Source organism: Heterocephalus glaber, unplaced genomic scaffold (assembly GCF_053883595.1).
Source record: "Heterocephalus glaber isolate CG9 unplaced genomic scaffold, H.glaber_assembly_v1.0 deba00001451, whole genome shotgun sequence".
NCBI lineage: Eukaryota > Metazoa > Chordata > Mammalia > Rodentia > Bathyergidae > Heterocephalus > Heterocephalus glaber.
The window spans coordinates 6,837,663-6,864,279 of NW_028258301.1; the positions used below are offsets into that span (position 1 = coordinate 6,837,663).

General features: G+C 37.3%; 1 protein-coding gene and 1 pseudogene across 2 annotated transcripts in view; both read left to right on the forward strand.

Moving 5' to 3' along the window:
- Nucleotides 1–200: 200 nt before the first annotated feature.
- On the forward strand, nt 201–6,073 carry LOC101697747 (proline-rich nuclear receptor coactivator 2-like; annotated as a pseudogene).
- A 2,295-nt stretch (nt 6,074–8,368) lies between these two features.
- Nucleotides 8,369–26,617, forward strand: part of Ipp (intracisternal A particle-promoted polypeptide) — a 34,883-nt gene continuing 16,634 nt past the window's right edge. The window contains exons 1-7 of one of the 2 annotated variants that reach the window (XM_004872938.4): nt 8,369–8,532; nt 11,793–12,131; nt 16,915–17,346; nt 20,076–20,231; nt 20,783–20,950; nt 23,793–23,930; nt 25,724–25,846. In XM_004872938.4, the coding sequence (XP_004872995.2) occupies nt 11,840–12,131; nt 16,915–17,346; nt 20,076–20,231; nt 20,783–20,950; nt 23,793–23,930; nt 25,724–25,846 (1,309 nt within the window). In that variant the 5' untranslated portion in view covers nt 8,369–8,532; nt 11,793–11,839. The remainder of the gene's footprint in view (nt 8,533–11,792; nt 12,132–16,914; nt 17,347–20,075; nt 20,232–20,782; nt 20,951–23,792; nt 23,931–25,723; nt 25,847–26,617) is intronic. The other variant, XR_015452658.1, reaches the window with a different exon arrangement.

Sequence of the window (26,617 nt, forward strand, 5' to 3'; positions counted from 1 at the left end):
AGGGAGCTGCCACTGCAGTCTGAGCCAAAGTCACTAAGACTTCTCTCAAACTTGTGTGTTGAGGAGATTCAGATGCTGGCCTCAGTTCCTAGGCTGAACTCAGCAAATCGGCCCATGAAAACTTCAGCATTAAGACAAAGGAAAGGATCTGCCAGAAGGCAATGCTTATTATCTTGGGCTTGGCAGCAGGGAAGAAAAGTAGTGGAAATACTACAATCTGAAAAGCAGACTGAAGGTGACAAAGAAGCTGAAGATGGGTGGTGGAGAGAGGTATAACATTGCAGCCCCTCAATCCAGAAATGTTACTAAGAACCAACAACAGCTTAATAGACAGAAAACCAAGGATCAGAATTCCCAGATGAAGACTGTTCATAAGAAAAAGGAAAGAGGACATGCTTATAACTCCTCAGCAGCTGCATGCAGGCCATGCAGAATGGGAGGAAGAACAAGAATTTTCCAAATAATCCAAATTGGAACTCTAGTTTATCAAGTCCCAGCTTGCTTTTAAAGTCTCAAGCTAGTCAGAACTATGCTGGAGACAAATTCAATGAGCCATCACCACCAAGTGTGCTTCCCAAACCACCTAGCCACTGAGTTTCTGTTTCCTTTAACCCTTCAAACGAGGAAATAATGACATTTCAACTTAAAACCTTACTTAAAGTACAGGTATACAGATGTTCAAATTTAGTTTTATTTACAAATAGTTGTCAATTGGTCTGAAAGAAATTCACTAGAGAGAATCTATTTGTATAAAAATGATAATGTAAAATTATAATCAGATTTCATCTCATTTGTTTTGTGTGTTGTGTACATTGTGATGTAATGGTATTGTCAGTGCAACTTAAAATAATTGTACTTGATAATATTCTCAATTAGGTAACTTGTAAGTTAAATGACTTGTTTAGATTTGATAAATCAACTTTTTTATTATTTAGTGGGGAAAATAATAATTTAAGATTCATGCATCAGACTTACTTGAAGTGATTCAAATTATAAGCATCTAGCTGACACAAGTTGGAAAACCAGGCAGACATCTGAAAGTTTGTCTTAGGAATACCCAAACCTAATGCACTGCCAAAAGAAAAATGTGAATTTTCTTAGATAGCTGTATTTCACTAAATTATAGTGATAAATGTGTAAAGGGCACTTGGGACTTATTAGAATGAGACACAAATACTCTGGTGGTCCTTTAAACAACAACAACAACAACAACAAAAACAAAAACTGTGAGCAGGCATCTGCCAGTAGGTGCACCAGAACTTTTTGTAGCTTTCCAAGTACATTTTTTTTTTGCTTAAATTCTTTTATTGGTGCACTTTAGGTATACAATACGTTTACATTTATCATTGGGTGCTTATACCTGTACATGATGTATCTTAGTTCTTATTTTTTCCCCATTCCCTGTGCTCCCTTCCCCTCCTCCACCCTTCCCTATTTACAAAGACTTTGTTTCCATTTTTTCCTTTTCTCATAATTTTTCCTTTCCCTTATTTCCTTTCCCCTTCCCCTCCCACTTCCCCTACCTCTTTGGACCTTTAAAATGATTAAAATGAATAATTGATAATTTGAAATAGGAAGAAAAAGAAGGACTGTATCTTGACAGATCAAGTTTCTCTTCAATGTTAAGAAGGCATAGTCTTTATTTTTATCTGGTGCTAAAAAACTGTGCAGTGGTAAAAAAAGAAAAAAGTTCTTTGTTGAAGAACAGTCAATATTGGGGAGTGGCAGGGAAAAATACCAACCTGCCCACAGGCTGGATCATGGAAAATACAATTAGCATGTCACTTGAGCAAGTGTCCATTTAATCTTTTCAGGTGCTTTGGTTCAGTAAAGTTTGAAGGCTACATATAGTTTCTTTTTTTCCTTAAAAGCCTAATAGGAACTAGGCAAGCATTATCCAATTAATCCTCCAAATGGTCTCACCATTTTTTCTCTCTTCTCTTCTCTTCTCTTCTCTTCTCTTCTCTTCTCTTCTCTTCTCTTCTCTCCTCTTCTCTTCTCTTCTCTTCTCTTTGTATGTGATTTGTTTCTTTTCTCTCACTGCTTGTAGAACTTTGTTCTTCTGTTGGGTTTCTGGAATCTTAACAATTATATGCCTATGTGTAGATGTTTTTTGATCAAGGCTAGTTGGAGTCCTATATGCCTCACTTATCTGTATGTCAAGTTCTTTTCCTCTGCTTGGGAAGTTTTCTGCCATCACTTCTGTGAACAGGTTTTTTTTTTGTCATCTGCACTCTCTCCTGTTTCTTCGTTGACTCCAATCAGTCTTATGTTATTCTTCTTTGCCTTGTCTAGCAGCTGCTGGATTGATTTCTCATGGTCCCTTACTATTTTAAAGCAATTTTTCATTTCCTTGTCACTAATTTCAATCTTATCTTCTATATCTGAAATTCTGTCCTCACATTGGCTCATTCTGCTGAGTAAGCTTTCAATGGAGTTTTTAATCTCCTGGAAATCTGTTTGGATCTGTTTTATGGATTCCATTTGTTTCCTGTGTTGAGATTCCAACATGTTCCTCAGCTCTTCTCTAGATTTATTAATCATGTCTTGCATTATGAGCACAATCTCTGCTGTTATCTGAGAAATTATTTCTGATTTCATTTTTTTTTTTCTGATTTCATTTTTTCCAGATACTCTTTTGCTGCCAGTTCAGGGAGTCCAGGAGGTTGAGTATCAGAGTGTTCCATCTTGTTTCCCTGTGGGGTTGCTGTAGGTGATCTAGAAGTCTGGTTTTGTGACTTGTTTACGTGTCTTCTCATTTCAATGGGGGGGGGTGCTGCTGGCGCCCACATGGCTCACCTCCTCTGTGCTGGCAGGGGTGGTATGGCAGCCCAAAAGCCTCCTCTTTGTGCTGGGAGTGGCTCACCTCCTTCCAAGTACATTTTTGTATTGCAGCACCACACAAGCTGACAGTGATCTGGTCCAATTCCTGCAAAGCTTGGAGCAGGGAGTGATATAATGTGAAAACTTTAAGTACCTACAGAAAAAGACCCATGTAAATACATGTAATAAGCTTGTAGCATATGTAAAGTTTTCTTGGCTTTTATCCTACAAAAAATATTTTAGTATGAATTTGCTGAATGTAAGACCATGGACTGTTATACTATGGGCTAATTTTAGAGGTCCACAATTGTTTTTAAAGTTTGGCCTTGTGCTAAAGTACCAGTGTATTTATGTTATAACTGATTTAGTTGTAAACTGTGTATCAAAGTAAATCCTAGTGTAATATGTTTCATATTACAACTGAAAAGGTATAAGCTGCTAAATCATTTCTTTTTCTTTCTTTTTTTTTTTTTTGGTACCAGGGATCCAACTCGGGTCTTTGAGCTTGTGCAGCAGGTGGCAAAACCACTGAGCTAAATCCCCGGCCGACATTTCTATTTTTAAGAGATGAAAAGTGCAGTACAGGATTCCTTCACTATGCAGTGTTTAAACCCAAACATTAATTTTGCCTTTCACCACAAAGTGTTGCCATTGTGTTTTAGTTTTTTGTCATAAGATCAACCCAAGGAACTACTCATGCAAAAGATTTCCCTTGCATAATATCCAACCAAAAATCCAAAACATTAAGTGTAAGTTAATCCAGTAGTAAGGAAAAGCATTGATTGCTAATGCCTTATTTTCTAAACAGAAAAGCAAAGCTGTGTTTCTCTAGATTTAGATGAAACAATTTTGCCCAAATGAAATATTGAATATTCTAAAGACAAGTTTATGTAGTACTTAAAAGTATATGGTATGGTCCGGGGATTTAGCTCAGTGGTTCCAGCACCTGCCTCGCAAGCGCAAGGTCCCGAGTTCGATCCCCAGCACACACACAAAAAAGTATATGGTATGAATTTGAAACACAAAATTAAAAAATAAATTTTTTCTCCCCCCCCAAAAAAAATCAGTATGTTAAAGAGGTATCTGCATTCTTTTTTTTTTTTTTTCAGTACCAGGGATTGAACTCAGGACCTTGTGCTTACTAGGCAGGTGCAGTGCCACTGAGCTAAATCCCCAGTCCTGCCTTCTTACATTTGTTGCAATGTTATTTGTAGTAGCCAAGATGTGGAAACAACCTAAAGTGTCTGTTATCAGATGAATGAATAAAGAAAATGTCACACAGACCCACATGCACACTCTAAACACACATCACCATGGAATATTATTCAACTTTGTGTGTGTGTGGTACTGGGAATTGAACCCAGGTCTTTCACACTGAGCTATATCCTCTGCCCTTTTTTATATTTTATCTTGAGACAGTGTCTTTCTAAGTCACTAAGATATCCAGACTGGGCTTGAACTTGTGATCCTCCTGCTTCCTCAGCCTTTTTTTAAAAAATCCTGTCATTTATGACAATGTGGATGAACCTGGAGGACATTATGCTAAATACAAAAAGGCATATATTGCATGATCTCATTTATCTGTGGAATAAAAAAAAAGTCAAATTCATAATGACAGAGTGGAATGGTGGTTACCAGGGCCTGGGGAGTGAAGAAAAGGGGAGAGATAAATAAAATGGTGTAAACTTTCAGTTACAATATGAATATGTTCTAGAAATCTAATGTACAGCATGATGGCTGTATGTAATAATACACAATTGAGATCTGCCAAGACAGTAGATCTCAAGAGTTCTCATCACACACCAAAAAAATTAATCTAGCTACCTACTTATTTTTGAGACATAGTTTTGCTATGTTGCCCAGGATGGCTTCAAATTTCTGGGCTCAAGCAATCCTCCTGTCTCAACCTACCAAGTAGCTGGGATTAGAGGTGAAATACAAAACATTGCACCTAGTAAAATTTATTTTTAATAAAAATATAAAGTGAAAATATAGTGTGATCAAAAAAAAAGGAATGAGACAAAAATAGAAAAACTAAGCAAACCAAAATTTGAAACAAATGATTAACTGCTTAACAAATCTGTCAGAGAATTATTTCATATGACTTTTGAAGGCAGTACTTTGTACATACTTTAGTCAGCTGGCCCAGTGTAACTTTTTTAAATAACAGTTTTTACAGTATAATTTATATAATACTGATTTCTCCCTTTAAAAAAGGTACACTTCAATGGCTTACTATATTCACAGTTTTGTTTTGCTTTTTTGCTACCAGGGATCAAACTCAGGACCTTGAGCTTGCAAAGTAAGTGCAGTGCCACTGAGCTAAATCCCCGGCACTATATTCACAGTTTTTTTAACCATCACTACCTAATTTTAGAACAATTTCATTACCCTAAAATAAACCCTGACTCCACCAGCAACAACTCCATTCTCATATTCCCCTAGACCCCCTTCCTTCCAGTCATTGAGAACTTTTAATTTAATTTCTAGCTTTTTAGGTTTGCCAGTTCTGAACATTTCATATTAATATAATCATACACGTGGCTTTTTTTTTTTTGGTATCAGGAATGGAACTCAGGACCTTGCACTTGACAGGCAGGCGCAGTGCCACTGAGCTACATCCCCCACCACATGTAGCTTTTTGTAATTGGCTTCTTCCATTTAGCAAAATTTTTTCAAGATTAATATTGGGCGCAGGGATGTAGCTTAGTGATTCTGCTGCCTGTCTCGCAAGCGGAAGGTCCCAAGCTTGATCCCCAGTACCCCCCCACAAAAAAGATTAATGTATATGGTAACATCTTTCAGTATTTCATTTCTTCTTATGATTGAATAATATCTCATTGCATGAAGGTACCACATTTTATTTATCCAGCCTCCATTGGGGGACATTTGGGTTGTTGTCTTTTTGTGGCTATTACAAGCAGTGCCACTATAAACATTTGTGTGATTCTTTTTTTTTTTTTTGGCACCGGGGATCAAACTCGAGACCTTGCACTTGTGAGGCAGGCAGCGGAACCACTGAGCTAAATCCCCGGCCTTGTGTGTGACTCTTTGTGTAGACATGTTTCCACTTCTATTGTTTAGACATATGTTAACTCTATTTTAAACGTTTTGATGAACTGCCAAAAGGTTGTCCAAAATGGCTGCACCATTTTATGATCCCACTATTAATAAATGAGGGTACCAATTTCCCTACATCCTCATCAACACTTAACATTGTCTTTTTTTGTTTTAGTCATCGTCGGTGTGAATTGGTATGGCACCATGGTTTTGAGCTATTATGCCTGACTTGATTTTCATTTCTTTTTTTCTTTCTTTCTTTTTTGTTTTTTTGAGGCAGCATCTCCCTTTGTAGGAGGCTGGCCCTGAACTCACTATGTAGCAGCCTAGGCTGGCCTTAAACTCATGACAATCCTCCTGCCCAGCCTCCCAAGTGCTAGGATTACAGGTGTGTGCCACCACACCTGGCAATTTTCTTTTCTTTTCTTTTTATTTTGGTACTGGGGATCAAACTCTGGTCCTTGTGCTTACGTAGCAGGCGGAGAAACCATTGAGCTAAAGCCCCGGCCCAATTTTCATTTCTTTAATGACTTTTTATGTATTATTGGCCATTTGTGTGTAGTATCTTCCTTGGAGACGTGTCTATTTGCCTGTTTAAGTCCTTTGCCCAGTTTTTATACATATATTTCTTTGCCAGGTGTGGTGATGCACACCTGTAATCCCAGCACTCAGGAGGGATTGCTGCAAGTTCTAGGCCAGCCTGAGCTACATAGTGAGTTTCAAGACCATGTTTCAACCAACCAGCTAATTAAACAAAACATATATACTTCCTTATCCAGTTTTTAGCTGAACTATTTGTTTTTTATTATTGAGTTGTACAAGTTCTTTGTATTTTCTAGACACAGTCAGGAGGGCTTTTTTGTTTTTGTTTTTTGTTTTTTGCAGAACCAGGGATCGAACTCAGAACTTTGGGGTTGCCAGGCAGGCGTAGCACCACTGAGCTACATCCCCGGCTGGAGGGTATTATCTTAATGATGAAAAAAGTTCAAAGACATCTTTTTTTTTTTTTTTTGGTACCGGGGATCGAACTCTGGTCCTTGCGCTTGCAAGACAGGCGGCCAAAAACCACTGAGCTAAATCCCCAGCCCGAAAGGCATCTTAAAGGTTATTCAATAATTTTATTATTTGTAATAATAATAGTCATGCAATTTTAATCCAATGATTTATACTGTAGGATAAAACAAGTGAATGTCAGTGTTATTGGGCTGGGGATTTAGCTCAGTGGTTTCGCCACCGGCTGCGCAAGAGCAAGGACCCGAGTGTGATCCCCGGTGCCAAAAAAAAAAAAAAAGTCAGTGTTATTAAGAGCCAAAAGAGAAAGGAGACAAAATTAAGAATTAATGAAAAAATCCCCCAGCACTACCAAAAAAGAAAGAAAAAATCCCATATTATTTATCTTTAATAAGAAATATTAACATAAATTCAGTTTTAAAAATTTGTTTCCAGCACTATTTTCTGAAAGTACTTGGAATTAGTGGCAACCTGTGGCAGATTCAACGGATATACTGCCCCATCCCCATGTCCCTGCTCTGAGTCCTCCCAAAGCTGTGGGAAACATTCCAGATGTATACATTATGGTGTGTTCTCATCCACTTTATTCACCCCATCTAGCGCTGTGTGACTTCTGGCTCTTCCCCAAAGTGAAAATGACTATGAAAGGTGAGCACTTTGCATCGTTTCAGATAGCCAAAACAGGGAAACTAAATACACTCAAGAAAGAGGACTTTCCAGAATTGCTTCAGAAAATGGCAAAAGACGAGTTTTAAGTGAGTTTGAAGTGTGGGGGAGTATTTTGAGGATTAACGGCAACGTATTTTTCACTGTAATAATTTTAAAAATTTAAACATTCACCCACATTTTTCGATCACACTTCATAGTTTAAATCCTATCTATTTTCTTGTAAAAAAGCTTGGTCAATAGAAAATGACAGGTACCTGTGAATTCAAATCCTTCCAGTGTCTTCCAGACAATGCCCAGCCACCCCTGAATTGGCACCAGTAATCTCTTTTCCAAGTCTTAACAATGTTTCCTGCCATAGGTCCTTTTTGCAGGTTTTGGTAATGAAACAGAAAAGTAGACACGTAGTGAGTGCATTGCTGGTAGTAAGTGTAAATACAAGTATGTGGTACTGGGATTGATGTTCTTGTTAAACATGGGCTGGGATCAAAAAGTTTGAAAGCCATGTGGCATATTACGAGGCTGAACAGCAAAAACAACTAGGCACTCTGAATGCTACCTTCCCTCAAAGTTAGGTATATTCTCAACGCAGAGCTCCTTCAAGGAGATATATGGAAAATGATCTTGAGAGTAGTTTTACAAGCAGCACAGTGCTGCTGTTTATTTCCGTCTATAACACGAAGGTCCGGAGGAAGGAAAGGAAAGGGCGAGCCGATCTCCCCAACGAACTACAGCAGACGTCGGCGACCGGAGACGCGCACCCGGGGGAGCGAGCACAAACTCAGGGGCACCAGCCCGGATGCGGAGAGCTGCGCATGCGCGGAGACAGGCTGGAGCCGCGCTTCCCCAGGCGGGGTTTGGCTTTCACCCCTGGAACCGCCCTGCCCCGTCACCCCGCAGTTTTCTGCACCGTGCGGGTCACGACTGCGCCCGCAGGGTCTGCACTCGCGCTGGCGGGAAGGCGAAGCGGCGGTAAGAAGGGCCTGCAACCCGGGTTCGTGTGTGACAGGGTTGGGAGCTTCCCCTTCCGCTCTGTCCGACTTTCGGACTTGAAGGAAGAGAGCGAAAGAACTCTGGTACCGGTTTCTCCTCACCATTCCTCTTGCCGACTCCATCGCGCCCCTGACAGCCGGAATGTTTTCGTCTCTCCCGAGCTTCCTCTGGTCTGGATCAGGGCTGCCTCTGCTCTTTGCGTCCCAGTGGGGAAACCAGAGGCTGTTTCCTCGGCCTCTCTGCGCCCCCTCATTTGTCTGAGGTCCCTTCCTTGCCCTTTCCGATGCACCAGATTGGTTATCCACAGTCAGCATCACAGCAGTTTAGGGATAGCGCTTTAGGTCCAGCCTAACTGAGCACAAAGAGTTTAAGTTTTTGTTTTGTTTTGTTTTGTTGACATTTGTCCCGGACTCTTTTTGACACCCTTTGCTGAAGCAGTTTCACAACTCTGACAGTGAATTCAGGGCCGCGTTTAGTTCTTCTGCTTGTCCCCACCATTTCCTGTTAATCTGCCTTTCTAGTTTGGGATTCTTGAGGCACGTCCTTTATATCCCTAGGGCCATTTTGAAAATGTGGTCAACCCTCAGGCCACCTTTTGGAATGAGATACTGCACTGACAGTGAGATGGTATCAACAGTTACTGAGAAGCGAGGTAACAGTCTAGGATTTCTGCTGTCTGCCACCAGAGTGGATATTTAGTGAACTTTGTCTTGTAGTGGGAGGCAGCATTTTAGCTCAGTGGCTGTGCCTGATGTCTTGAAGTAGGGTACAGGAGGTACGTAGCAAACCACTGAAGTCCAAATTCTACTGACAAGAGAAAAATCTAAACCAGAAAAAACCTAACAGATATTGAGAAATGGGAAGAAAAGGTTCAAACGGGAAGGGGAACAAGGGAGGAAGGAGGGAGAAAGGAAGGAAGGGACAAGAAAAAAAGTGAAAATAGAAGAAAAAATGGAAACAAAGCTTTTATACATAGGGAGGGGAGGAGGCCGGAGAGGAGGAATGGGAAAAAAGGGGCGGGATGTATCATGTACAGGTGCAAATTCCCTATGATGACTGTTACATTATGTATGCCTAAAATGTACAATAAATGTTTTGCTATAAAAAAAGAAAACCAGACAGCCATGTCATGTTTAATAATATCAGCAAGTTGCATTTCTATGTAGTGACAAATATACTCTTTGCATTTATATGCTAAGTATAAAATATTGACATTATGGAGATGCTAATGTGAAATTTTAGCAGTGACATTAGAATGTCTCAGATTTCTCAATAGGTTAAATCTTAGTCATGATAATCAGCTTTGTTACTTGACTTTCAGTGAATGCTATACTTAATACTTTTTTCAAATGTCAGCCTACACCTACATTTTTCTAACGTCAATCTTAATACCAGTTCTCCTTGTTGATGCCTAAATCAGAAAACCTTAATCATCTTAGATTTCCCCTGTGCATTATCTCCATATCTCTAATAGGTACTCATGTTTTGGGGGTTTTGTTTGTTTATTTATTTATTTATTTATTTTTGGTACTGGGGATCAAACTCGGGTCCTTGCACTTGAGCAGCAGTCGGCAAAATCACTGAGCTAAATCCCCGGCCCTGTTTTTGTTTTTTTTAAAAGGTAACTTGGATTTGTGCCTTTGATTCTCATTGCTGAAGCTGTTAGGGTGTTTAATTAGACTTCATTACCTCCTAGCTCACACCTCTGAAGAACCAAACAGTTATGAAATATGACTATTATGTTTATTCTTATTAAGCCTATTAAAACTCAGGTCTAAATTTCTATGCTTGGTCCTCAAAGCCCTTTCTCTATAACTTGGCCTAATAATTCCTGTGTAATGTATATGGTGGGCAAGGTCTTGGATTTAGAGTAAGAAGACCTCAATTCAAATACCAAGACTGTCATACTAACTCGGTATCTTTGGGGAAGCTTTGAGTTTCAGTTTCCATCTTATCTTGGGTAAGATTATCTTTTCTTCTTGCCTCTTAATTATTGAGAATTATAATTGACATAGTAGATGAAAAAGCTAACAGTTTTAAAAACCAACCAAGGCTATTATTATCTCTCGTACTCATTCATTTCACAAACATTTAAAAAGCTAATATATGTTAGTGACTGGTGTTACTGCTTTTTAAGACAGCCCCTGCCCATAAGAGACTGTATTTCAAGAAAATTGCGTGTGTGTATGCATGTACACACTTGGATTAGGATGGCAGGGTATTTGATAAGGTAGGGAGTGATATAGGGTGCAATATAGGTAAGTTTAGAGCAATACCAAACCCAGAGAAGAGAGACACAGGGAAGGATTAATAGAGAAATTATATTTGAACAGAGTCTTGGATAAGGGCTTTGTGTGCTAAGCAAAGTATACAAATTAAAGGATTTTACTCTTCCTTTTTTTTTTTTTTTTTCTGGTGGTACTGGAATTGAACTTAGGGCCTTGGTGCTGAGCAACAACCAGCCCTTCTTATTTTATATTTTGAGTCAGAATCTTGCTAAATCTCACACTTTCAGTTTTGTTTTGTTTGGTTTGGTACTGGGGATTGAACTCTGGACCTTGTGCTTGTGAGGCAGGTGGTGGAACCACTGAGCTAAATCCCCAGCCCAGTCTTGCTAAATCTCTAAGTTGCCCAGGCTGGGTTTGAATTGAAGGATTTTAATGAGACATTTGATTGTAATTCACATAGTATGTGAAAAAGCTATCAGTTAAAAAAAACTGACCTAGGCTATTCTTATTTCTCATTGTACTCATTCATTTCACAAACATTTGAAAAGCTAATATATGTTAGAGACTGGTGTTTTTGCCCTGAAAGACAGTCCCTGCCCATAAGGGACTGTATTTCAAGGAACTTAACTTGCCACAATTGACTTCTGAAAGTTCATTCCAGCTGTGATGCCTGCTTCCTTACTGTGAGCTACAAAATCTACTTTCTGCCTTTGTACCTTATTTTATTTACCCAGCAGGGCTTATGACTTTTCATTCCTTAATACTATTTTTTAGTATTTAATTTGGGTCTCTTTTTTTATGTAAAGCATCCTTCAAATATTTTAGCCCCCACTACTTACTTCTCTGAAACTATATACAAATACTACCAATAATTGATTCCTTATTTCTTTAATGTATATTTTATGTCCCTAAGTGAATTGTAAGCATAGGTTGCATTTCCTGTATATGAGAATCGAAAACATATTACACACAAAAATATGCTCTTTGATTTGTTTGTATTTTGTTTTTCAGGATAGCAGATTATGGACAATAGTACTTTTAATTAATCTGTGATCATCATGGCTAATGAAGGCTGTTCCAGGGCTGTTGATAGTCCATTTTCGTCAGATAAACATGCCCAATTCATCTTGGCCCAGATAAATAAAATGAGAAATGGACAGTATTTCTGTGATGTGCAGCTGCAAGTTGGGAAGGAAACTTTTAATGTTCATCGGCTGGTCTTGGCTGGCAGTAGTCCATACTTTGCAGCTTTGTTTACTGGAGGAATGAAAGAATCCTCAAAAGATGTTGTACAGATTCTAGGAATTGAAGCTGGAATCTTTCGGTTACTTCTAGATTTCATTTACACAGGTATGTTACATGAGCCTTTTGCTTTGAGGGAAGGATGATGCAGGCATTCTTGTATAGTATAGTAGGATCAGAAATTGATCTAATTTACAAACAAGGTAATTTAGTAACACATTACCATGAGACTTTGAAATCAGTCTGTCTCTCTCTGTCTCTGTCTCTCTTTTTCTGAAATGGGGTCTTACTGCGTTGCCCAGGATGACCTCAAACTCCTGAGTACAAGCAGTCTTCCTGCCTCAGTCTCAGCCTTAACCTCTCATGTAGCTGGAACTGTAGGCACACACCATTTTCCCCAGCAAAAGGTTCCTATCTTTTGACACATCACTCCTTTTCTAGGAATTCTAACCAATTAACTAATGATACAAACACCTATTTATGAACCACAATCTTTTTTTTTTTTGGTACTGGGATCGAACTCAGGACCTTGTGCTTGCAAGGGAAGCGCAATGTCACTGAGCTAAATCCCTGCCCCTGTGAACCACAATCTTATTGTACCATTACTTAGAATATAATTGGATATAATCTAATTGTCCCTCGGTAGGCTATGTGGTTAAATTATGATGCATGTATATGTAATAGAATATTTCTTAGATCTTGTAAATATTTAAATGATATGCACATTATTACAGAAGAATAAAAAAATCAAAATATAAATACAACCCCAAAAAGATGGCCATAGTGGTACATGTCTGTAATTCAAGCACTTTGGGAGAGGTAGGCAGAAAGTTTGCAAATTTGAGCCCAGCCTAGGTTGAAAAAAAAGGGGGGGGCTTTGGGTGTAGGTCAGTGTGAAGGCCCTGGGTTCAATTCCCAGTACTGCAAATATATTATTCCAATTTAGAAAAAAAAATCATTTGTATTTGAGTATGAGAGACTAGAATATTGATAGTGTTTACAGGTGAAGAAATATGAATATGAAGGTTTTTATTTTGCTCCTTTTCCCTAAAAATGTTTATCATCAGCATGCATTATTTTAGTCAAAACTTTTATCTTTAAAGTGCTTTGAAGAGTTTTTTTTTTTTTTTTTTTTTTTTTGGTACCAGGGATCGAACTCAGGGCCTTGCGCTTGCGAGGCAGTCTTCGGAACCACTGAGCTAAATCCCCGACCCTTTGAAGAGTTTTAATGACATAAAATGCTCACAAGAACTATGTAGTCTTCCTATTCAAATACTAATCAGGCCCAATCCTGTTTAGCTTCCAAGATCAGGAATATTCAGGGTGGTATGGCCCTAAATCTATGTGTAGTCTTAAATGATTCGCAACATGGAAAAAAGATTTGATTTATTTTTGTTGTTGTTATTTTTGTTGTTTTGTTTGTTTGGGTTTTTTTTTTGAGACAGAGTCTTACTGTGCAGTTCAGGCTGGCCTTGAACTTGTGGCAATCCTCTTGCCTCAGCCTCCTGAGTGCTGGTATTACAGGCGTACGCTACCACAGCTGGCTTTAGAAAAAAATTTGAAAGAAATACACTAAAGGGGCCGGGGATTTAGCTCAGTGGTTTCGCTGCCTGCTGTCCAAGCGCAAGGACCCAAGTTCGATCCCCAGTACCAAAAAAAAAAAAAGAAATACACTAAAGTGTTAATGCACTGTATGTCTATATATGGAAAAATGTGTGATTTTCATTTTTATTTTTATATTTTTCTGTCTTAAAGTTTTTGCAATAGTTAATATATATTACTCTTATAATCAAAAAAAATGTTTAAAAACCAAGACTATTCATTTGATTGAGTTTTGAATAATACAATGTGTGTTCTCCTTAAGAAATTGCTTGGTGAGGTAATTATGTGGCCCAATAAAATATATTTTATTACTTTAAAATTTTTTAAAAAGTATATTTTAATGCATGGTATTTACATCCAGAAAATGATAAAAAGTAATTTCTTTTCTCTGTGTTGTTTTCTATTTTGTTTTTGTTTTTTTGGTACCGGGGATCGAATTCAGGACCTTGCACTTGTGAGGCTTGCAGCAGAACCACTGAGCTAAATCCCTGGCCCCTTCTATTTCTTTTTGGAAAATTTTGGAAACTAGTGATAACCTTAATTTGGGGAGTATAACAATGATTATCTTCTATCTACTAAAAGCAATGCATATCTTGCCTATTGGGTTATGTACAGAATTGAGGGGTTTTTTTACCTTATTGTTACAAATGACTTGTGTGAGCTAATTAAACTACTGCATTAAACCCTTTCTGCTTTGTTTACTCAAAAAATACAAATTTATACAAATTAATCCATGGATTTGGTGTTGAACTACATAAAAATGGAAGAAATTCCACAGGTAGTCTATTCTGCCTATGTCATCTTACAGTAACAAGAGATATTTGGTGAAAAAGAATGTTCATGGCATCTTCATCAGATTGGTGGTGATTACCACTTCCATCAAAGAAATAAAAGATGGCAAAAATAAAGAGAAATAAAAATTTCTGGGAATATCCAGGATAAGGTAGCCTTGTAGAAGATTGACATTTAAGGCAAAATGAGTATCAATTAAGAACAGCATTTGGCTGCAAGAAATAGATATAAAATAGTGTAACAAGGCTGGGGATTTAGCTCAGTGGCAACGCACCTGCCTGGCAAGCACAAGGTCCTGAGTTCGATTCCCAGTACTGAAAAAAATAAAGTAAAATAGAATAACAAGAAAAGAGTATTTTTTCATAAAAATGAATGCATAGTAGGCATCCCAGGACTGATGTGGTGACTTTATAATGTCATTGGTCCATATATAATATGTAATGATACCTGTAATATTCTCCCAGTATTTTGTTCCACCATCTATAGCTCGTACCTTCTATTCTCTTGATTATAAGTGGAAGAAGGAAGGGAAAAAAACAAAAAGGTGTGCCATATAATTTTTATTAAAGCTTTTCTGGTTGCCCTTTCCAATGGCTTTTGCCTGTATCCTGTGGGCTAGACTCAATTAAAAGTTTAGGGTTAGCTGAATATTGTGTCATGTGCCCACAATCTTAGCCCTTGGGAGGCTGAGACAGGAGGATCCTAAGTTTGAGGCTAATCTAGACTACATAACAATTTAAGGTCAAGCTGGACTACATAACGAGACTTTGTCTCAAAAAACACCCCGCCCCCCCAAAAACGTTTTACCCCTATCTGCAAAGGAAGCTAAGAAATGTAATTTGCAGGGCCGGGGATTTAGCTCAGTGGTTCTGCCATCTCCCTCACAAGTGCAAGGTCCCGAGTTCGATCCCTGGTACCAAAAAAAAAAAATGTAATTTGCAGCAGGGCACAGTTGTCACCACAACAAAGTTAAGATTTGTTTAATATAAGAATGAAATGAAAATGGGGCCGGGGATTTAGCTCAGTGGTTCCACCGCCTGCTGCTGAAGTGCAAGGACCCGAGTTTGATCCCCGGTACCAAAAAAAAAAAAGAATGAAATGAAAATGAATATTAAATATTTATTGGACAAGGAAATTTGTAATTGACATAGTGCTTATAAAATATATTCTATTTCTTCCATTTTAATGTAATATTTCCTTTTATAGGATGTTGGAGCATCAAAACTTGTTATTCTATTTCTCCTTTGGACTTGTCATTCCCTTTTTTAAAAAAAAAACTGTACTGGGAATTGAACTTAGGGACTTGGGCATGCTAGGCAAGCACTCAACCATTGGGCAACATCCCCAGCCCTTTTATTTCTTATTTTGAGACAGTCTTAACCCCTAGGATGGCCTTGAACTTGTTATCCTTCATCAGCCTCCCTACCTTAATACATAGGATTACAGGAGTGCACCACCACACCTAGCTTGGATTTGTTATTTGATTATTTTGTTTTTTTGAGATAGTCTCACTATATAGTTCAGGCTGCCCTCAAACACACTATGTAGCACAGGCTGGCCTTGAACACCCAGTGATCCTCCTGCCTCAGCCTCCAAAGTGCTGGGGTTAGAGGCATGCACCACTCCTGGCAGATTTATTTTTCTTCATCAACAAATCACAATTCTAATATATTTTAGTATGTAATTCTCATCTCGGATTTTTATGTATTTCACTTAGAATCAAATGGTCTGGGTTGAGATCTAGCTCTGCCACTAATTAATGTGTGATACTGGATGTTTCATTTAACCTTTGTCAATCATTCATTCTTTTTTTTTTTTTTTGTACCGGAGATCGAATTCAGGACCTTTCACTTGCGAGGCAGGCGACAGCACCACTGAGCTAAATCCCCGGCCCTTCTCATTTGTTATAGACTCTTAGTTATACCTGACAGTAAAAACTAAACATTGTATGGCACTATGTCCTAATTGAAGATAGAGATATGGCACTCAATGGAAGATAGAGATCTCTCTCAAGCTCAGTAATGGACTCTTTTGTTTTTGTTTTGAGACATGGTCTTGCTATGTAGTTCAGGCTAACCTTGAAATCACTATGTAGCCCAGGCTGGCCTTGATCCTCCTGCCTCAGCTTCCCGAGTGCTGGGATCATAGGCAGTAATGGACTTCAATGTCAGTCCCTACCCTGCAACTTGCTTAGCCATTTAACATGGCTTAAAGTTATTTAAACTGTCTGATTCTGTTTCCTTGATATATGGGATGTAGTGAGGGTGAATTCAGTGTATAAAGCATTTAATACTATGTCTGGTTCATTGTAAGTATTCCATAAATGTGAGGTTTCATTAAGTTTTGTCCTCTTTCAAAAAATATTTTGTTGTCTTTATACTTCTGTCTACTCAACAAAGATTAAACTGCTAGTGAAATCAAGTAAAATAATTTTGAGTATGTTAAGTCAAATGTATGTTTTTATTTTATCGGCTATTTTGTCTCCGTACTTCCCTAGGTATAGTGAATATAGCTGTGAATAATGTTCAGGAGTTGATTGTTGCAGCGGACATGCTACAATTGACTGAAGTTGTTAATCTTTGTTGTGAATTTCTGAAAAGACAAATTGATCCACTGAACTGCATTGGGATCTTTCAGTTCTCTGAACAGATTGCCTGCCATGATCTTTTAGAATTCACAGAAAACTACATTCATGTCCATTTCTTGGAAGTTCATAGTGGGGAAGAGTTCCTGGCACTTACAAAAGATCAGCTAATCAGAATTTTACGAAGTGAAGAGCTTAGCATTGAGGATGAATACCAGGTTTTCTTAGCTGCAATGCAGTGGATTCTGAAAGATCTGGGAAAGAGAAGAAAACATGTGGTAGAAGTGCTTGACCCAATTCGATTCCCTTTATTACCTCCTCAGAGGCTTTTAAAGTATATTGAAGGTAACTTTAACTTTTTTGTTGTATATCAAATTACTGAATTATCAAGTGGCTTTTTCTCTGAAATGTGCTATTTTCATTTTTTGGCACTTATATTGAATGATTACTGTAAGATACAACTTCAGTGGGTGGACAAAAGTATTTATACTCATTCTTAAATATTTATGTACTTTTCTTGAAATTAATAAGAAAGATGAGTATTATACATAAAATTACCGATAGTTAACACTGTTAACTGTTGTTGATAGTACTAATTATTTCAGCATAAGATTTCCTCCTGTCATTCTTCGTCAGGAAAACCTAATATTTGAGAAGAATCTGTTTACTAAAAACAAAACCAAAACTCAGAAAATGCTGTAAATCCTCTTTCACTGTTAAATGAAGTTTTGTAATGATATATCAAGAGCTTCTGAGTAGCTTTTGAATCATTGTTAGATTCTAGACTTTGTGTGTGTGTTTGTGTGTGTGTGTGTGTGTGTGTGTGTGTGTGTGTGTGTGGTGCTAGGGATCAAATGTAGGCCCTTCCACGTGTTAGGCAAATGCTCTACCAGTGAGCTACATCTCTAGCCCTTTTTATTTTTTGGAACAAGATATGGTTTTTCTTTTGTCTGTTTTGTTTTGTTTTGTTTTGTTTTTGGTACCAGGGATTGAACTCGGAACCTTGCACTTGCAAGGCAGGTGTGGCACCACTGAACTAAATCCCCGGCCAAACCCTTTTTTTTGTTGTTGTTTTGGTTTGTTTTTTTTTGGTACCAGGGATTGAACTCGGGTCCTTGCACTTGCGCAGCAGGCTGCAAAACCACTGAGCTAAATCCCCGGCCCTAAACCCTTTTCATTTTTTGAGACAGGTCTTCGCTCAGGCTGACCTCAAACTTGTGATCCTCCTATTTCAATCTTCTCCATATCTGGGATTACAGGTATGTGCCATTGCACTCAGGTCCCAGTCCCAATTTTAAACTTTTTTCTGGAAATATTTTCACTGTAGTATAAAAAAATTATCTTTAGCCAGGCATAGTAGCTCACATCTGCAATTCTAGCACTCTAGGAGGCTGAGGCAAGAGGATCACAAGTTTAAGCCTATCCTGGGCAACTTAGTGACTAAATAAAACTGTGTTGTAAAATAAATAAAAAGGGCTGAAGATGTAGCTCAGTGTGAAGATTCTGGGATCAATCCCTAGTACCTTAAAAAAAATTATTATGTTAGAAAAATAATTATGTTAAAATTACTTTTTAAAAAATTTTTGATCTGGTTTTAGGATTTGATGTTAATTTGGTGTTTCTACTGTTGTCAAGCACTGAAAGATTAGATTGTGACTGAATTACAAATGATCTTACTACAAATTAAATACACTATTATGGGTCAAAGATGTAGTTCTGCAAAGAAATTAAATAATAGGTCTTTTGTTTGTTTGGTTGGTTTTTTGAGACAGGGTCTCGCTTTGTAATTCAGGCTGGCCATGAACTCACTATGTAGCCCAGGCTGGCCTTGAACTCACAGCAATCTTGCCTCTGCTTCCTGAGTGCTGGGATTACAGGCCTGCGCATCCATACCCGGCGATCATTAGCTTTTCTTCACTCTTAGCAGTATTAACAGAATTTTGCGGTTTTTTCTGAGTGATATTTTATATTAATACATATATATAGTTGATTATTATTTGTAATAGTTATGTCCTATAAAGATCCTGCAAAAATAAAGTTAACAAATACTGAGGCATTCTCTTCAGAGAAATTTAGAGTTAGATTCCTGTGAGTCTCTAGTCATATTTTTGTCATCCAATCCATACATAGCCTTGTTTCATGTAAGTTTTTGTGTAGAAATACCTTATTTAATATGTATTGCTGATTTACTAACATTGAACATATGCCAACAGCACTATAATTTGTTCTTTTTTTTGTTTGGTTGGTTTTTTTGAGTCAGGGTCTTGCTTTGTAGTGTAGGCTGGCCTTGAATTTATTATGTAGCCTAGGCTGGCCTTGAAATCACAGCCATCCTTAGTTCTGGAATTACAGGTGTGCACCAACATGCCTGGCTTGTTTTGGGTTTTTTGTGTTTTTTTTTATCAGTAGTTGGTGCCAGGATATAGTCTTTCTCTAGTATAGACTCTGGATATTCATCCTCTATCAGAAGAGCAACTGGCACAGATTTTCTCCCACTCTGTAGGCTGTCTTTTCAATTTGCTAATTGTTTCTCTTGCTGCGCAGAAACTTTTTAATTTGATGTGGTCCCATCTGTTGATTCTTGCTATTTTTTCCTGTGCTATTGGAGTGCTACTGTTCAGGAAGACTTTGCCTGTGCCTATGGCTTCAAGGGTTTGCCCTCTGTTTTCTTTTAGTAGTTTCAGTTTCAGATTTTATACTTAGGTCTTTGATCCATTTTGGATTGATTTTTGTACAGGGTGATAGACAGGGATCTAGTTTTAGTCTACTATAAGTAGATATCCTGTTTGTTATTAGGTTGTAAGTATAGGATTTTTGACTTTTTAAAATGTTGTTAGATAATTATGATCTTGTTTTGCCTTGTCTTCTTTATTTGAAACCCTTATATATGTGTTTTCAAATTTAATATTGTGAAGCATATTTTTAAAAACAATTTTTGGTAAACTTAAATAAAATATATTCTTTGGTAGCAATGAATTTTTATTTATTGATTGCTAAATGTGTCTGTCAAAATGTATCTCTTCAGTAATATTTAAAAGTTCTTTAAAACATTGTCTTTTTAAACATTGCTTTAGGAGTATCTGATTTTAATCTTCATGTTGCATTGCAAACACTTTTGAAAGAGTACTGTGAAGTGTCCAAATCTCCAAAAGAGAATAAATTTTGTAGTTTTCTGCAGACATCTAAAGTTCGACCTCGGAAGAAAGCAAGAAAGTACCTCTATGCAGTAGGTGAGAAAAAGCAATAGGAATTATCTTTATTTCAGGATCAAAGCATTTTAATAGTTAGTTGTGATTAATATCCATGTCAGAGTATTAAATATGTTAGAGACATTTAATTTCACATTCAGGCTATAGATTTATAAATTGCATTTCTGTATTAAAGTCAGTATTTCTAAAACTAAATAGTTACTCATTTGATATCTGTTATTCTGTGATTTAAATTAATTGGGTTCTTAGATTAAACAGTTATCAAATGGCTGATGAAACATTGCTTTAAAAGTTTAAATTTTTTTTTTTTTTTTGGTACCAGGGATCGAACTCAGGTCCTTGTGCTTGCAGAGCAGGTGGCGCAAGTGCAAGGACCCGAGTTCAATCTCCGGTACCAAAAAAATAAAATAAAATGAAAGTTTAAATTTTGAATTCATATGAAAAATAAAATTTCAAGCTATTCATAATGTCTTAGAAGGTCATGAGGGATGATAGAAATGTTAAGATATACTATCATTACATATTTAGTGGTAAGGGATTTGCTGTTTACTTCCTTTCCTTCCTTTGTTTAGGTGGATATACTCGGTTGCAGGGGGGCCGTTGGAGTGATAGCAGAGCCCTCAGCTGCGTAGAACGTTTTGATACCTTTAGCCAGTACTGGACCACTGTGTCTTCACTTCATCAGGCTCGATGTGGATTGGGAGTAGCAGTGTTGGGAGGGATGGTCTATGCTATTGGAGGTAATGATAAAAATATATTATTTTCTTTAGTAAGCTTAGTTGCCACTTTTTTGTTGTTGTTTGGACAGGATCTTGCATCATAGTTCAGGCTGGCCTTGAACTCACTATGTGGGCCATTTTGGCCTCAATTTTATAATCCTCCTGCTTAGGCTCTCGAGTGCTAGGATTATAGGCATGTGCCACCATGTCTAACTAATTGTCTACATTTTTTTTTGTGCTGCCTTCCCTCCTTTCCCTCTACTTGGATACATTCTTATATTTCTTATATATATTGCTAGGTATTATGTGTCATGCTCAATAAATAAATATTGAATAGATCAAAATAAGAAAAAGAAACATAGTTTGTTGAATATTATACACTAGAGAGACTCTTATCCCAGCCTAAAAAAACAAGGCAGAGCTTTGAATACCCAGAAGGAAAACCCTCCTAGTTGCTAACTTGCCTTGTTTTAGAATTCACCATATTTTTTTTCAGTATTAATAATCAAATATAGCAGGGGATTTAGCTTGGTAGTTCTGGTGCCTGCCTTGCAAGTGCAAGGTCCCGATTTTGATCCCCAGTACCAAAACAAACAAACAAACAAATAATCAAACATTTTCCAAGCATAGTGATGCATGCCTGTGATCCCAGCATTCACGAGGTTGAGGCAGGAGGAATCACTGTGGGTTCAAGGCCAGCCTCAACTACTAGTGAGATCCTGTCCCCCAAAAATCCCAAACAAATAAACAAACAAACAAAAAAATCAAGGAATTTAATGTGGCTGTTTTGTTACACTAAGGTAGGTATAGTTATGGATTAGTGGTTAAAAGTTTTGAGTATTGTAAAAATGTTACTTTGAATAAACTGTATTTTGAATTCTAAGGGCAAAAGAAAGAATTTTTTTGGACATTTTTTTCTTCATTTAATTGGAATGGATTTTAAGTTTCAGTAAATAGAGTGACTCTGTCTCAAATCCCCCCACCCCCCAGTTGCCCAGGTTGGCCTTGAACTTGTGATCCTCCAGACTTAACCTCTTGAGTAGCCGAAATTACAGATATTTGCTACCGTGCCCAGCTAGACTTACTTTTTTTTGTTTTGTTTTTTGTTTTTGGTACCGGGGATCAAACTCGGGACCTTTCACTTGTGAGGCAGGTGCTGGAACCACTGAGCTAAATCCCTGGCCCTAGAATTACTTTTAAGTATAGTATACTGAAATTTTATTTTTATTTTTTAAGACAGGGTCTTGCTATGTAGTTCAGGCTGGCCTTGAACTCACTATGTAGCCCAGGCTGGTCTTCAAATCTTGGAGATCCTCCTGCCTCAGCTTTCTGAATGCTGGGATTACAGGCATGTGCCACCACACCCAGCAGTATACTGTATTTTAAAATTCTATTTTAAGTAGTATATTTTTTTAAATCTCATTTTGTGTTTGTTGCTACATAAGGGTTATAATTACTCAAATTGTACCCTGGTCAGCTTCTGAACTAATACCACCTCCAAAATAGAAATATTAAAATGAAAATTGGATCTTTAAAAATTACATAGATTGGGTGGTAAATTAGAAAGATTGTCAGCCTTGAACCCACGGCAATCCTCCAGCCTCAGCCTTCCTAGTGCTAGGATTACACATATGTACCACTCTACCTAGCTAAACAAAATATTTTTTGCAAACTGTTTTCGTTGTGATGAGGCTGAATTACTCTGAGCAATCAATTTTAGTTTGTACATGGAAACCACAAAGAAAGCCCAATGTCTTTTAGAAGGAATTGATATTGATGGCAAAAGAAAATGTCCAGTTTATACATTTAGAGTTCCCTCTTTGAAACATTATTTTGGGAACTTAATAAAGTATTGCCTGTTTTGTTTGAAAAAAGAAAAAAGAAAAAGAAAAGAAAGAAATAGATTGCCAGGACTCCTGCAGTAAGTTTTAGTCCCCACCTGCCGCGTGTGCGACTCAGGCCTGAGAAAAAAATACACTAAGAAACAGAACTAAGAGAGAGAAAGCAAGGTGCCAGGACGACCAATGCTGGTGCAACCAACAAAGGTGCTGGACAGTCCCAGGCACTGACTTTTTTTTTTTTTTAATTTTGTATCCATTTTTTTTTGGTATTGGGGATTGAACTCGGGACCTTGCGCTTGCAAGACAGGCGCCGGAACCACTGAGCTAAATCCCCAGCCCAAGCACTTACTTTTATTGGCAATCAATTGGGGTAAAGGTCATGTGTGGTTTCTATGCAAATTAATGTAAACAAGGCTCAGAAAGGACAAGACAAAGCATTCTTAAATTAGGAACAAAATAGACAAAATATATTGTTGTAATTAGAACATTGTCCTTCTAGTCTGAAGTTTTTAGTTGTGGGAATGAAATTTGGGTGTGAGCTACTCTGACCTTGGCACGTAGTTTAGCCAGACTCACTTCTATAAACAAGCCAATTGTGGGGTTAACTCTTTACAGCCTGCCTTGGGCATAATCAATATTACAGTCCTCTGCACATAAGGATTATGTTGCTACATAAGGATTTTAATTACTCAGATTGTACCCTGGTCAGCTTCTGAAGTAATGACCCCCAAAGTAGAAATATTAAAATGAAAATTGGATCTTTAAAAATTACATAGATTAGGTGGTAAGTTAGAAATAGATAATAGGAAAATTATGCCTTTGCTTTATAAATTGGCTTTACTAGATGAAAATGCTATGGATTCAAAGTAATGTTCACTAGGCAAATGAATTTTAATGAATATTTTATAATCAGACATAATGATTGAATTTCTGAAAATGAGGAATGCTACTGATCATTGTATTATGGTTCTAGTCTGTTAGCATTACTAAATCTTCTCATGTGTCTCTTTTGTTTATACCAGGTGAAAAGGATTCGATGATTTTTGACTGTACTGAATGCTATGACCCAGTTACTAAACAGTGGACAACTGTAGCTTCAATGAACCATCCCCGCTGTGGCTTGGGAGTGTGTGTGTGTTATGGGGCTATCTATGCTTTGGGTAATTATGCTGTTCAGTTTAAAGATAACTTAGATTATTTGAATTTTTGGTTCTGATTAGAGATGTTTTTTCTTTCCCATGAGAAATGAGTATCTTAGTCAGGCATGGTGGCACAAGCCTGTAGTCCCAGCACTTGGGAAACTGAGGCAGAAGGATTACTGCAAGTTGGAGGCCAGCCTGAATTGCATAGTGAGACCTGGTCTCAGAAAAACCAAAAAAATAAAATAAAGTGAAATTAAAAAAAAAGAAATGAGTGTCTTTTCAGCTCTGTAAATTCTTATTCTCAGTATCATATTAGAAAATATTGTCATGTGTGGAGTTTTGTTATTTTTACAGGCATTCTGTTGTAATTCTCTTTGACCTTTTCTTTTTTCTTTACGTATGAAGTTTTTTGTTTTGTTTTGTTTTTTGAGACAGGTTCTTGCTATGTAGTTCAGGCTGGCCTTGAACTCACTATGTAGTCCAAGCTGGCCTCAAATTCACTATGTAGTCCAGGCTGGCCTCAAACTCATGGTGATGCTCCTGCCTCAGCCTCCTGAGGACTGGAATTACAGCCATGTGCCACCATGCCCAGCTAAGTATGAAGTTTTTAAAGATAGAGATAATTTATAGATAATATGTCCAGTAAAGCACTTTAGCTGACTAGTTAAATCTCATGATTTTAACTAAGTATGTAACACTTCTACCACTCTGATGGTAGCCTAATTATGTCTAATGTAAGAAAGCACATAACAAAAAAATTAAAGACACCAAAAGAAAGTTTTGTGCTATATTATTTCATTGTTACACATTTAGTGAATGGTTATGTGACATTTTAAAAAAACATTCTGTGTTAAAATGGAAATAGGTGTAGTGTGACAATAGTGCCACACTACTGTGATTTTGAACAAGTTATTCTACTTTTTTATTATCTCTATAATAAATGGTATAATGAGAGTTGTTTCTAGGGCACATTGGAAGTTGATATAGCTCTTAGTCTCCCCTATTTGCTTCATATCATTACCTTTTCAACCTTTTCAGTTTACTGTATGGATCTTAGTGTCTTGCCCCTTCCCTGTCCATCAACACTTATTCTGGAAAAGATATCAGTTACTTCAATGTGAACTTAATCCATTCATCTTTTTATTACTCCTATAAATATTTGTATTTTTCAGTTATACCTCAAAATGTACAAGGGAACATTTTCAATGTCAGTAATTAGAGACTGTTAAGGAAATGCTATTTTGGACATCAAAGACTTTTTTCTGGTACTGGAGATTGAATTTGGGACCTTGCACTTGCAAGGGAGGCATGGTGCCACTGAGCTAAATCCCTGGCCCTAGTGTGACTTTAAAAACTTCAAAAAGGTCTTTGAAGGGCCAGGGATTTAGCTCAGTGGTTCTGCCGCCTGCCTCGCAAGCGCAAGGTCCCGAGTTCGATCTCTGGTACCAAAAAAAAAAAGTCACTAAATAGATGTATATCACAATTAGGCTTAGAATCATTCTTGATTAATATAACTATTTTGAACACACAGAAGTTGTTGCAAAAGTTGGTTTCACAAAATACCATTTTTACCATGTAATATATTGAATGTTTTGCTTTGTTTTATACACTAGTAAAACTAGACAGGGAGTTTAAAAAACCTGAGTTTTACTCATGGTCATATTCTAACTTTTTATATCATCATGGACAAATTACCTTTGGTTTGTGTGATATTACTCCATATTATGAAGTAGTCCAATTAGTTGTTTTGTAAGGTCTTTGTCATGAGATTCCTCTATCCCAGAAATAAACATTTTTCTATTTGATCATAGGTGGATGGGTTGGAGCTGAGATAGGAAACACAATTGAACGATTTGATCCTGATGAAAATAAATGGGAAGTAGTTGGCAACATGGGTGTGTCACGCTACTATTTTGGGTGCTGTGAAATGCAAGGTAATTACTTTATATAAAGTATTTTCTTCTATATGTATGTATACATATATACATACACACATATATATGTATATATATATACACACACACATATATATGTATTTTAAAACTGAGTTTGAAGCTTTATTTGTACAACAGTATATTTTAAGTCTGTTAGTATTGAATGACATTAGCAGTATATAATTTCTGCCTTTTATTGCTTATTGATGTTTATTTCTTCTATTATTGCCCTTTATTTGTGTATTGCCAAAAGAATTTATTATTTTTTATGTAAAAAACAAGGCTAGGGCCAGGGATTTATCTCAGTGGTTCCGCCGCCTGCCTCGAAAGCACAAGGTCCCAAGTTCAATCCCTAGTACCAAAAAAACAAAACAAAACAAGACTAGATTAAAATTAGAAATGACACCTGGGCAGCAAAATATGCATTTGAAATGTCACCATTTGTCTATTTCTCTCCCATGAATACTTGAGTGAGGTTTTCAAGGTAGGCAGAAAGTATCAAAACAGTCTAATGGCTTCTTTAGTTTTTTTTTTTTTAAAGGTATAGTATGATTGGGCTGGGGATTTAGCTCAGTGGTTCTGGCACCTGCCTCGCAAGTGCAAGGTCCCAAGTTCGATCCCAGGTACCAAAAAAAAAAAAAAAAAAAGGTATAGTATGACTCAGTTCACACAGAATATAATCCTGATAGATTTGAAAATAGCTGTGGTGCATATAAAAGTGGTATATGGGTGTTCTTTTGTCTACCCTAAGAGATAAGTAGTAGGCACAGT